A 13404-nucleotide genomic window follows, 5' to 3' on the forward strand; every position below is an offset into this window, starting at 1 on the left:
GAGTGAATTACGCTACTTCACTTTCCACCAGTGTTCAAAGGTCATACTATAAATAAAAAGGATGTTGCTGAGCTAGATCTCTACACAGAGGGCAACGAAGTGGTGAGACAACAGAGAATAAAAGTCACGCTTGTCTAATCGAACTGTATAACACAGTCATTAGAAGATAAAAACTTCTACTACACCTCCTTGACTAACCACTGGGGCACTGTAAACTCAATTTCCCATGCTTACTCTCTTCCCGTGCGTACGCAAGAGCCTCAGCAACGTCACGGAAAGAGGAGCCAATAGGAGACGCCTGAACTTGGAGTAACACGTCATTCTAGTAAAGTGCAGGAGCCGGCTGGCAGGGAGTGATCCCCTCACCGTCGTCTTTCTGTCCTGTACACTCGTCTGCTTTTAATGCTGTACTTTGTTTTGAACACAACAGACTCTTTAGCTCTTGTCTAGACCCAAGGCCAAGCTGATATAAAAGGTAAGCACTCGGCTTAATTTTGCTCGAAAGTAGACCGCCCGTTTCTGCTTTCATTCATGAAGGGGCAGGAAGTGGGTCAATGCTACATTCCGTTAGCTAAACCAACGTAGCGTTAGCTTGTAGAGGTTTGAGCGAAACGTAGAGACATTTGGCAACAATGATTATCAGTAACGTTTGCTGATATTTTAAGTAGGTTTCTACAACCACCATCATCGTTGTACAGAGTTTCGCGTGCCTCATCTAGGGAGTAGGCGCCACGAAAGCGATTATATTTGAATGATTTAAGAGCAGAAACGCTGTTCTCGACAAATACCAACCTTCACTACTGGGGTTTTATCAGTGATGATACGTGGCCTGTAACTTAGCCTATCTTTAGCCTTAAAGCTTATCACTGTATAAATTGCTTAAAATGACGATAGTGATTTCCTTAATATGAGTAAAGAACATTTCTAGGATCCTTTGTACTTTCTGCTGAAAGGGGAAACTGGCAACAAATATCCCCCAAAACACCACCCAGTATGGCCAGGCAAAGGTCAAATTCCCTAAGAAAAACATTCGATATAAGGCATCTTAACAGTTACTTTTATGATCGATGAATCTCCTCTCTGTCATGTCTTCAAGGTTCTTATTTAGTCCGACCAGCTGTCCAAAACCTAAATATATTTAATTTGACATAATGACAGAGAAAAGCAACAAAATCCTCCTGCAGAAGATGGAACTAGGGGAAGATGTTTTTTTGTTAGAAAATGTACTTGAACATTTTAATGAGCAATTGATTATTAAAATGCAGGGCTAGATGCAAATAATATTTTAGTGCATGCCTGCATTTTTGGCAGATGTGTTTTAAGATACAGAGAAATCGATTACTACTTATTTCATTTAATGCCATCAAAAGGAACAAATCCATCATTTGGAACAATCTGGTATAATACTAGAACTGAAATATTTAGTTAAGGAATTCCTTAAGTAACAGAAATTTATGAAGTTGGATTACTGAATATTTTGTAATAAACATTCATTTATCAAGTAGAAATGCTAAACATTCAATAGTTTTTCTTTTAAACTGGGAGGATTTACTTCTTCTCTTTGTCTTATCTGATATGTCAATATTGGGTTTTTTTGGACTGTTGGTCATACTAAACGTCATTTGAAGATGTCACATTGGGCCCTAGGAATTAGTGATGGATATTTCACTTTCACTTTATTTAATTTTCTGACATTTTTTCTCCAAGCAATTATTACTTAAATAATTGAGATTGATAGATAATGAAAATAATCAGTAGTTGCAGCCCTACCTACAGGAGTACACAGTTGATTGGCTTAAAGAAGTATAGATCGTATTGCGCATCCTGAAATGTTATGCCTAGCTGACAGCAAAAGATTAAAACTATTGTTTTTGTCACCTTTTCAAATGCACCTTTACAACCCTGCTGCAATATTGTTCTACTGCTCAGGGAATATAAAGTTTCTCTGATAGCAGTGAGAAAGAGGGAGAGTATTCAGTTGCTACAACAGGATCCCTGAAGGTGCTTTGCCAAAGGCGTCACTGATGTTTCACTGACACACCAACAAAGGTGGAGCCTAAAAATACCACTGGGATTCCTCTGCGCTACACTCTTTCTCATCAAAACGTGCTGGACAGGTTTCCTGATGTTACATTTTGTGCGTCATGCTTTCCAAAATCTATGACCTATTTTAGCACAACAGAGAAAGGAGCGCCTGTATAAAGAGCAGTGTAGAACACAAGCAGTTCACTGCTGCTGGTGAAAAGCAGGATAGGGTTTAGACTACCAGTGTCACTGGGACTACTTCTACTGGACTTAAAAGCTCACTGTGGTCTGTTTGGCTCTTTCTCTGCTGAAGCTCTGTGATGGCGACCTACCAGGAGTTCATCCAACAGAATGAGGACAGGGATGGTGTGAGATTCAGCTGGAACCTGTGGCCCTTCAGCCGTTTGGAAGCCACCAGGCTAGTGGCCCCAGTCTCCTGCCTCTTCACACCACTAAAGGAGAGGCCTGACTTGCCACCTGTCCAGTATGAACCAGTTCTGTGCAGCCGGGCCAACTGCAAGGCAGTGCTCAACCCACTATGGTGAGTGAAATAGAAAAACAATGCCCCTGCGTACAGATGTCTGCTTCTGAATGTTTTCATGAAGGATGTGAGTATTAAGTGTTAATTTTGTCTTATAGTATAATTTAGCAACTATTTTATAATTTATTTTTTATTTTTTTTATAATTACTAGGTGTGGTACCTAAGCAAATACACCTTGTATAGCCCACTTTTCAGTTTCACTCACATGCAGACCCTAAATTGTTTTGATCCCTCTTTTACAGCCAAGTTGACTTCAGAGCAAAAATATGGGCGTGCAACTTCTGCTTCCAGAGAAACCCAGTAAGTAGTGACATTCACAGCACAATTTAGTGCAATTAAAAATGGTTGTCATAACTTCTAGTAGTTTTCATAACTCAGCGTGGACTAACTACATTCCTTTATTAGGCTGGTTGATCTGGCTATTAATCTCTTTGTCTCTCTGCAGTTCCCTCCCTCTTATGCAGGAATATCAGAAGTGAACCAGCCAGCTGAACTCATGCCACAGTTTTCTACCATTGAGTACATAGTACAGGTAAATAAATATTACATATATGTATGGACTCTGACCGTGGCTCTATGCATGGAGATTGCATGTACTGAAGATGTGCTGTGCAAATGTCTATATAAACAATTTCCGACAATGGCTTCTGTAGGTACCAAAGCTTAGTGTGTCCTGTTGTGGAAATTGTATATTGCTGGTGAGGGATTGAGCAAATTATTGAGATACAATAAACAGTTGTCTTTGAAAATTTTTTATTAATAATGAAGCAAAGTACTACAACACATATAGCTGGTCCAAAGACCTGCTGCCCAGGGCAGCAAAGGGATTTATAATCATTTACACAGTCTAGGTTTCTGTGTTTTGGGGAACAGAGATCTTCTCCCGGCCTTGAATGCACATTCAAGCACAGGAGAGGAACAGCAAGAGAGGAAAACACTAAAACAATATCACTGCTCTGACCTAAACCCTAGTAAATGTGGACAGACTAACATAAAGAGTATAATGATAAAGAAAATTAATAATGAGAGAAAAGGTTAAGGATGAAAAACAATATATAGATATGTACAACATAAATAATAATAGTAGTAATAAAAATAATAATAAAAGAACATTTATAAAAGATTAAATGTAAGAGGAAACAATTTTCTGCCATTACATAACCTTCCTCGCTCAACTGTTTACAGCGTGGACCCCCGACCCCTCTGATCTTCCTGTATGTGGTGGACACATGTTTGGAAGAAGAGGACCTCCAGGCCCTAAAGGAGTCACTGCAGATGTCCCTCAGCCTGCTGCCACCCAACGCTCTGGTGGGCCTCATCACATTCGGACGCATGGTTCAGGTTCACGAGCTCAGCTGCGAGGGGATCGCCAAGAGCTACGTGTTCAGGGGCACCAAGGACCTCTCCTCCAAACAGATCCAGGTGGGGACAGGCATAGGACAAACTTTGAAATCAGACAAATTAAGAGATTAAAATGTACCGGTAAATACAGGGAAAGCAATTACAAGCCCTTTTGATGGTTTGACATTCCCAAATATTATATAGGTAAAATGTGTTTTTACTTTTTTTTTGTGTGTTTCAGGAGATGCTGGGTTTGATGAAGCCAGCAGCATCAGGACCACAAGGTCGCCCCGCGGCACCTCAGGATGCTGCAGCCCCTTGCAGGTATGGAGGAGCATTAGCACTCCCTCCCACTTGTCTTTCTCAGTTAATGGCTTCCAAAAACTGAAAAATACATAACCGTTGTGATTCCACAGCATTTTGCTTTTCTTGCCTGTGTTTGTGTTCATGTTCAGGTTCCTTCAGCCCGTGCACAGAGTCGATATGAATCTGACTGACTTGCTCAGTGAGCTTCAGAGAGACCCGTGGCCTGTCCCTCAGGGCAAACGGCCCCTACGCTCCACTGGTGTGGCACTGTCTGTTGCTGTCGGTCTGCTAGAGGTACAATACACACAGATAATATTAAGTGGATTATTAAGAATATTAGTAATATTAAGTACATTAAGTGGATGCAAATAATGCCGGACTATGAATATGCTGTACTTTACATCTGTGGTTTAAAATGACCGGACCTACTGTCAAACACACACACACACACGCTTCATGGTAACCTGAACTTTAGCCTCTTCAGGACTGTTCAAAAACGCACACACTGCATGATAACTATCATCTGCAGAGACAGTACAAATGCTTTGTCAGTTCAAAGGCTGGTTCCTTGTTTGCCTTTGGTCTTTTCTTGCCGCCATCATTATTCCCTCTTCTGCTGCTAATCTGCGTGATTATATAACTGACGCAAGAGATCGTTTGCCCGCAGCACACTCTTTCAGTAGATAGGCGATGAGTCCTGATAAGAATAAATTTGGCTCTTTCAGTGACTCCAGATCCACTATTTTTTTTCCAGTATTTAATTTGATGAATGGGTCTTTTACTATAAAGCAGAACTGCAACAGTTGGTTAGCGCCCACTGTTAGCTGGCTTATTTAGTTAATGTCCTCTGTGAATGAAATGAATGAGGTCTACATAGAACTTTATATCAAATGGTCAAATTAAAAGCTCCTTCTTGTGGCTTTGTTAGTACATGGCCTGCGTCCAAATCTTTCACTGACTGGCTTTCCCAGACTCCTGGACTATGGACTTTGTTCTAAGTGTTGGCTGTGAGGTCTGCCCTTTGCTGAAAGTGATTCCCTAAAAGCTCTCATTCAGACCTGTTATATGCTTTATACATACATTCAGTTAACCTGGATTTCTGCTTTTGTCATTTAGTTTAATTTAGTTTAGCATAACAAGCTTGTGGTGGTAAATTGTAACTTGAGCAGAGGTGTGCTGTACAATGATAGGCACGCTTATCTGAAGCCCCATCCCCCTCCTCTTTTTATCCTCAGGGTACATTCCCCAACACGGGGGCTCGTGTGATGCTGTTCATCGGAGGGCCTCCCACCCAGGGCCCAGGCATGGTGGTGGGAGACGAGCTGAAAACCCCCATCCGCTCCTGGCATGATATCCAGAAAGACAATGCTCGCCATTTGAAGAAAGCCACCAAGGTGAGCAAATGCAGAAACTGTCTGGGCATTTGCAATAGTACTTGTGTTTGAGTTAAATCTTCTTTTTATAAATCTCTAAATTCTTTTGATTTTGCAAACTCTCTTTTATGACTTTTATGAGTCAAAAACATTTCATACACACATTCTGGGGCACCCTTGAAAAAGATTTTATCTCAATAGGTCTTTTCCCAACGGTTAAATAAATTATAAATAGAAACTGAGGGTATGTTCGCTGGTTCATGTCTTTTTGTCTGTTTTTTTGTGTCATAAAGTACTATGAAACCATGGCCAACCGCTCAGCAGTGAATGGCCACTGTATTGATATCTACGCCTGTGCCCTAGACCAGACTGGACTGCTGGAGATGAAGTGCTTATCTAATCTCACTGGGTACGTCAGCACTTAATGTTTAATTGGTTGAGGGTGTGAGATTATATTAGTCAAACTATTAGTCATGTGTGATTCATTACACATAAATACCCCGTTAGGATTCGAAACGATTTGTTATAATGTGTTAACAGGGGGCACATTGTGATGGGAGACTCCTTCAATACCTCCCTGTTCAAGCAGACCTTCCAGAGGGTCTTTAGTAAAGACTACAATGGAGACTTCCGCATGGCCTTCGGAGGCGTCCTGGAGGTCAAGGTAAAGAAGTGATTTAGTCAGAATGAAAACCCTGCTTTGCTGTTTAGTATTGCTTAGTTCAGTTCTGTGATTATTCGTTGTAGAAAAATGTATCTTGGCTAATCTGATATCAGCTGTCGTACAAGTTGAATTTATGTTGTGTGTCTTTCTGTCCGTATAGACATCAAGGGAGCTAAAGGTTTGCGGGGCCATTGGCCCGTGTGTTTCACTCAACTCTAAGGGTTCCTGCGTTTCAGAGAACGTGAGTCACTGCCCCAGATTCAGATTCCTTCCTTTCGCTCAATTGAATTGTAATCTGAGAGCTGTTCTTCACTTTCATTCATCACTATATGCTCTCTGTTTTGTATAGGAGATGGGTATTGGTGGCACAAGCCAGTGGAAAGTGTGCAGTCTCAACCCCTCCACCACTTTGGGCATTTATTTTGAAGTGGTGAATCAGGTAAAAAAAAAACACTTGAAGCTTGTGAGATCTGATGGGATCACTGTAGGCTGATGGAAGTACAGCCGCACATTGAACAAGTGAATAATTGTGATGAAGACTTTGTTTAGGAAAACTCTATAAACAATGGCTTTGTGTGTGTGTTTTTTCCCCCCCCATGTTGTAGAAGGCCAATTGTTAGGCTCATGCAATGACAGAAGTGATGGACAAAGTAGTCTTACTGTCTCTACTGATTTGTGTTTGTGTAGCACAATGCACCAGTCCCCCAGGGTGGCCGGGGGGTGATCCAGTTTGTAACCCAGTACCAGCACTCCAACACACAGAGGAGGATACGGGTCTCTACCGTCGCCAGGAAGTAAGACTCTGGATTTATTGTTGGAGCAGACAATGTTTGTTGATTTATGACAGGCAAGACCTAAAACTGTACTTTATTCCATTTTAACCTGGAATATTATTATCATCAAGCTAGTTTTTTTTGCAGAAAAGACTGTCCAGAATGAGTTTTCATTGATGATAATGAGCCTGCAATTTTGTCATACAAGTGACAACTAGAGTCAACGTTGGCGTCAGTAGAAAAGATTTTTCCAATGCTGCAATTTTGTGGCGACGCCTTTACAGACCTGTGCGCGTCATTCACACCACACCCACATTCACCTGCACCTCTCTGCTTTCCCTGCACCCTTCCTCTCCCCACCAAAGCTGGGCAGATGCACAGTCCCAGATTCAGCACATTGAGTCGTCGTTCGACCAGGAAGCGGCTGCGGTGCTCATGGCTCGCCTGGGAGTCTTCAGAGCCGAGTCGGAGGAGGGACCAGATGTCCTGCGTTGGCTCGACAGGCAGCTCATCCGCTTAGTGAGTGACACACCTGCAACACGGCACGCTACCTGCGACAAGAGGAACAATGCATAGTTGGCATAGTTAGCATTGGGTGATATAAAAAGCAGTAAAACATCATTCTGTTAATGCTCACGTATTGTTATTCCTGTATGATGTTCCAGGTCATGCAAGGTTTATTCCATGATGTGTTCGATGTCTAAACAATGTTTTGTCTCCCTCGGTTTCAGTGTCAGAAGTTCGGCCAGTTCAACAAAGATGACCCTACATCCTTCAAACTGTCGGAGTCTCTGTCTCTCTACCCACAGGTGAACCTGCCTTTTGGTGGAGTAGAATTTTCTTTATTTAATTAAATTTTTTAATTGTCTTTATCAATCTGATTTAAATGTGACTCTAATTCTATCACTTTCTTCAGTTTTAATTCATTTGCATTAGAACTGCATGGTTTGGCAGGTTTTTGATTACATGATGCTGACTCTTTAAATAACTTTTTCTTCCGCTCTCCTCCCACCTGCAGTTCATGTTCCACCTGCGGCGGTCACCCTTCCTGCAGGTGTTTAACAACAGCCCTGATGAGTCGTCCTATTACAGGCACCACTTTGTCAGGCAGGACCTGACCCAATCCCTGATCATGATCCAGCCCATCCTCTACTCATACTCCTTCCATGGACCACCAGAGGTCAGCCTCACACACTCTACACCATTATGATCTAAGCTAGAGGAGCATCTGGTATTCCCTAGAAGCTTCAGAATGTCTTCATGATTAATGTTTGTTAGTGCCGATGTATTTGGTGAGTTGTTTCAAAATGTGTCCTGGTCTGTTCTCCTCAGCCCGTTCTCCTGGACAGCAGCAGTATCCTGCCAGATAGAATCTTGCTGATGGACACGTTCTTCCAGCTGGTTATCTACCATGGAGAGGTGGGGCAGGGCACCACCGACTAGTAACGCATCTATTAATTTAGATTTCCAGCAGGACAACATTTCATAAACCCCATTAGCGAACTTAAGTCATTCATCTCGTTAATTATCATAACAACGTTATTGGTGAAACAGAAAGCTTCTCTTAATGCCGTTGTTTTCCTCTTTATTTGTAGACCATAGCCCAGTGGCGAAAGGCAGGCTACCAGGAAATGGCAGAGTATGAGAACTTCAAACAGCTGCTGCAGGCTCCACTGGACGACGCCCAGGAGATCCTACAGACACGCTTCCCCATGCCGCGCTACATCGACACCGAGCACGGCGGCTCACAGGCTCGCTTCCTGCTCTCCAAGGTCAACCCATCACAGACCCACAACAACCTCTACGCCTGGGGACAGGTACGGCCTATTAAGATACAACTTGCAGTGTTTCAGCTTTTTATTCCTAAATAGATTTAGCTGTGAATATATCTGTGGCAGCCTGAAAGTAAGATTATCAAAAGAACAAGATCTTGCATAAGATAATCCTAATAAATGTTTTAACGCAATAAATGTGTTTGTTCATTAAAGTGATCATGGGATCAGAGTTATGTCCATGAAGTGAGTCAGTAACCACTATTTTTGTCTTCACTTGCTTCCGGTGCATCTACAGGAGTCAGGAGCCCCGATCCTCACTGATGACGTCAGCCTGCAGGTCTTCATGGACCACTTGAAGAAGCTGGCAGTTTCCAGCTCTACATAGACATCTCTATTTCACCACAAAGAGGAGGAGTGATCCAGCATTCCCGTTCTGATATAGGGATCCATTAACATTTCCCCTGTTTGTGTAAAGGAGCCACACCCAGAGAGTCTACTGTATGTGCTTGCTTAATTTTACTGTGCTTTTTCTGAACTCATTATGTAACATTTCCAAGCTGTAAAAGAAAAGGAGGGGGGGGCAGCACATTTCCAATAAGAAAACATCTATGACATCTGTGCTCACTTCATTCACTTATTTATGAGAAATGGCTCAAGTACTCCAGAACCAGATTGTTCTCATGTAAGAAATATCAAATGCTCTATTTCTCTTTTATATTTGATATTACCTCTGACTTGCAGAATAATTAGACTAATAACAGTAATAACAATTTTTGTTTTCTTTGTATGTTTGTCCAAAAAAGTGTCTCTATTGCATCAGACTTGGTTTTAGGTGCTGTTTAAGAGAACATGTATATGTATTTGCTTTGTCTATAGCTGAATATGACATGACTAGAATTTTATCATTAATAAATTATAATGGTACTTCTGATGCTGTTTAAGAAGTGTTCACAGGGCTAATTGGTCTTCACATTGATGGCTTGTATTTGACAATGACCTATGGAGATAAAATCCTACATGGATTATACCAAATGTGTTTTCCAAGAAAATTCCCTCTGAATAATGAGGATTAATGTTCTGAGGAATGGAAGTCAATCACATCAACTTGGCGGTTTTCAATGACGAACATTGATAGATTTATTAGACTTAGACACTCTATAGTTTAGTCCTCTCATCCCATCTCATTCACCATCTGGTATTTTGCACCCGATGACTGCCCAAGTGTCTTTGTAATCAAGCTTGAATACACTGTAAGACTTTATAAAAGGGACAGTTGCTTGATTTAGATCCCGTCAGGATTCTTAATGTTATCCATATAAAAGCATGTCGAAAGGAAACAGATAGTGTTTGTGTTGTTTGTCCTTTGACCTTTTAGGCCATTGCACAGTTGAGTGAATCCATTTTTGATGCATACATACAACAGAAGTCTGTTCTATTGAAGTGCAATAGTGAGCAGTTGTGAGCTCAGCTGGTGAATTCATGCGTTAGTGTACTTAAAATGATTGTGTTTCCTGCTCTGGATTTCCACATGGATGTCAGAGTTTACCAGAAATCCTCAATTTGTACACCGGGCATCTGTTTGTTTATGTGCAGCAGAAGGAAACTAATTGACTGATTACGTGCCAGTGCGTGCGAGAAACTGTCACAGTGTGTTTCCACAACAGTAGGTGATGCGTCCTTTCTCCCTAAACTGTTGTCTTTTTGTCATCCATTGCTACTGTACATAAAGTCCGCACGGAATGCAATCCTAATCATAAAACCACTCGCACACCATCTACTGTCTGTACTACTGTAAGCTGATTTCAGAGCACCCAGACAGTGTGATTTCGAGGATCAGTGAACGGCAGATTATGAAGACTAATCCTTAGGGGCTATCTGTTTAGAGGCAAATTCTACTCTTAGCAGCTTTAAGCGGAAGTTGCCACTGAAATACAAATGAAGTCTGTCTGTCAAGAGCTTAGGCCTTTCAACGTGGCACTCTGAAGCCACATTATGCCCCCAAGGTTTTCAAACCTAAATGAAAGATGCTATGCAATAGGTCTTAATCTCTTTTGACATGGATACTCTTGCACAATAGCAGAAGCTCCTTTTAAATTAATGCATTTTTCCAGGTTAAATTGGAGCAGTTGCGTGTGATCTGATGCCATACTGTACAGGAGGTGACATGATCTCATAAAGGGAAAATAATCATGTCTTCATTTTTTCTGTGTGTCTATATACGTGGTCATCTTGATGCATGCGAAGGCTGCAGCTGTGCACGTTCAACGATTTTCAGAGTAACAAAAGAAGATTAAAATGTCTTTTAGCCCACTTTTTTTTGTCTTCGATGATCATTCATGATGGTCAAGTCCATGTTATTCCCAAGCTTAGGCAGAGCTGTAAGGAAATGTGTCCTCTTATTATCTCTATCAAATCCTAACAGATCAGTTCTAGTCAAGCAGCCAGTGAAATCCATTCTGGCCTATGTCCCAGATAACTTATGTAAGATTTCTATATACAATATGTCATAGCATGTTTATATAACTATACTACTGTGGCCGTCTTCTCTAATAATAGTAATTGTAATAATAATCTTTATTATATATGTAATCTGGGGCTGGGGACTAGAGAAACCTGATTTCCGATGGTAGAGTTCTCCTGGAAAACATTGATCTCTCTGCCATGGGAGTTGCAGAGTTGGTGATAATTCTCTGTAGGTTTGTCACTACAAGAGACTCCTTTTGCATTACACTTAGTAATTTGATCCAATAATATTGGATAATTATTAAATATACTGATTATAGTTGCTTTAACCAATAGACAGCCAGTGGTGAGATTTTAGAAAACAGGTGATATGTGCATGTAGTAAGGGTGATATGTGCATGTAGTAAGGATCCTGGCTGCAGAAGTTGTGGTTAACTGTAGCTATCAAGCCTAATTATTAGCCTGGCCATAGCAATGTCCTTAAGTGGCAGAAAGCTATTTTGGTGGTTTTCCTAATGTCAAAATAAAATTCAAAGAATTACCCCACATAGAGTTTAGATAACACCCTTTAGTCTCAGTTCATTGGAAGCTAAAAACTAAACGTGTCAATAAGTGTGTCAGAGAGCCTGAACCAGGATTATGAAGTATATTTTCAATAACTTCAGTGTGTTTCTTGAGGATAAGACACATTTGAAGATTGTGTTTGTGTCATATGTGCCCCCCCCACACTGAAACGCTTCAGATTCACACAAATAGCCTGAAATTCAAATGAAATATGTACATGACGTAGAACTGCCTCTTCTGAAATGTGGCAAACTGAATTATTCTCCAGCCAAAAACTTTGGTGGATGTGTGACATTTGCTGCAGCAGAGCACTTACAGTGTGTTAACGTGAGAGCACTGGATTAACTGCTTGTTATTGCTACAAACTCAGGAGACAGCCTATCACCATCCACATGGACGTCATAAGCACTGTTTACCAAACTGTAGCCAAGTATTCTGCAGTATGCTGCTGATATTCAATGCAACTCTGGTCAGCTGTTGGCACAAACCTCTAAGTGATTTTAGAACACAGAGCACTTTTTGAAGCTTTGAGACGTGTAGAAGGGTTTACACATGGAGTGGGTAGTCATGACTTATCCTGCAGTATTTCAGTGGGTCTTCTCCTGGAATATTTTAACCATTACCAAAGCAGTTCAATTTCCATTGTCTTTGCTACATTTTTGACCGGTTCTTGACTATGGTGATCTGAATGCATCTGTAGTGTTTGCACACATTAGACACCACATATCACAGTGCAGTGAAGTTTTTTACAAACTGTAAAGCCCTCACTCATAATTGTACACTTTACCCCAGAGTTGGTTGGCCATCCCTGAACGCTCAGAGACTCAAACATTGCTACTTGAACATTTATAAATCCATTCTGGGTAAACCATCATCTTATATTTCCACCCTAATACAACAGAAATCTGACTCTAGCTATCATTTGAGGTCACAAGATCTGGTCTTGTCTGTTCCAGGTGTACTGACGGCACTGGGAAAGAAAGCTTATGTGTGCTCTGCTCGCTTAGAACGAACTTCAAAAAGACTTGAAACTAAGAGAATTGGTCTCTATGTCAGACTTCAAAGGAATTATAAGTACAATGATGAATGGGGTGGCTGGTACTTGTCAATGTGCGTAGTAGTTATTTTAGAGTTACCTTAATTGTTTGATGCAGGTGAATAGCTGAGACTGATTGCAGTAACTCTGGGCACCTGGGCTAATTGCCCTGTAGAGTATTTGTAACGCCTTATTTTCATTCTTAGTGATAACGCTACTGGGCTGAAGTCACAGACCTCCCTGCTAACTCACTACCCTCAGTTTCGCTCCACAGGTTCCACCTTTGCCTTGGTTTATGGATATGCTGTTTTATTTGTAGTTTATTGCACATTACGAACACCTTTGCACACATTTTCTATGCATCCATCCTCCTGCCCTGACATGACTGAAACCACTGATATTCATACCCCATACTTTATCACCTTTACATTGGCACTAGTCTTAATTTGTCTTATTTTGAGTTGAAAAATCTATTTTGTTAAATGTTCACCGTGGTGTCTCCCTTTTTGTTGTGGCCTTGAGCCAGGTCATAACACCAACTT

The 13404-nt window shown here is 41.2% G+C and overlaps 1 protein-coding gene across 1 annotated transcript; it reads left to right on the forward strand.

The window, feature by feature from the left end:
• Positions 1 to 314: 314 nt before the first annotated feature.
• Positions 315 to 10136, forward strand: sec23b (SEC23 homolog B, coat complex II component). Its single transcript, XM_038714225.1, has 19 exons — positions 315 to 475; positions 2339 to 2566; positions 2810 to 2867; positions 3013 to 3099; positions 3753 to 3989; positions 4150 to 4232; positions 4364 to 4508; positions 5450 to 5608; positions 5881 to 5996; positions 6128 to 6251; positions 6412 to 6492; positions 6601 to 6690; positions 6939 to 7045; positions 7390 to 7543; positions 7756 to 7833; positions 8043 to 8204; positions 8357 to 8443; positions 8620 to 8841; positions 9095 to 10136. The coding sequence occupies exons 2-19, from the start codon at positions 2346 to 2348 to the stop codon at positions 9182 to 9184; spliced, it is 2301 nt and encodes a 766-aa protein (XP_038570153.1). The 5' UTR covers positions 315 to 475; positions 2339 to 2345; the 3' UTR covers positions 9185 to 10136.
• Positions 10137 to 13404: the final 3268 nt, after the last annotated feature.

The sequence above is a fragment of the Micropterus salmoides genome, unplaced genomic scaffold (genome assembly GCF_014851395.1).
Source record: "Micropterus salmoides isolate LMB-PRFRI ecotype aquatic unplaced genomic scaffold, ASM1485139v1 Ms_hic_scaffold_12, whole genome shotgun sequence".
NCBI classification, from domain to species: Eukaryota; Metazoa; Chordata; class Actinopteri; order Centrarchiformes; family Centrarchidae; genus Micropterus; species Micropterus salmoides.

Bases quoted from the DNA above. Each gene is read 5' to 3' on its own strand.
- sec23b (XM_038714225.1), top strand. From the start codon at position 2,346: ATGGCGACCTACCAGGAGTTCATCCAACAGAATGAGGACAGGGATGGT. The intron at 7,834-8,042 runs GTGAACCTGCCT...TCCCACCTGCAG, and splicing joins CTCTGTCTCTCTACCCACAG to TTCATGTTCCACCTGCGGCG. The intron at 8,842-9,094 runs GTACGGCCTATT...GTGCATCTACAG, and splicing joins ACCTCTACGCCTGGGGACAG to GAGTCAGGAGCCCCGATCCT.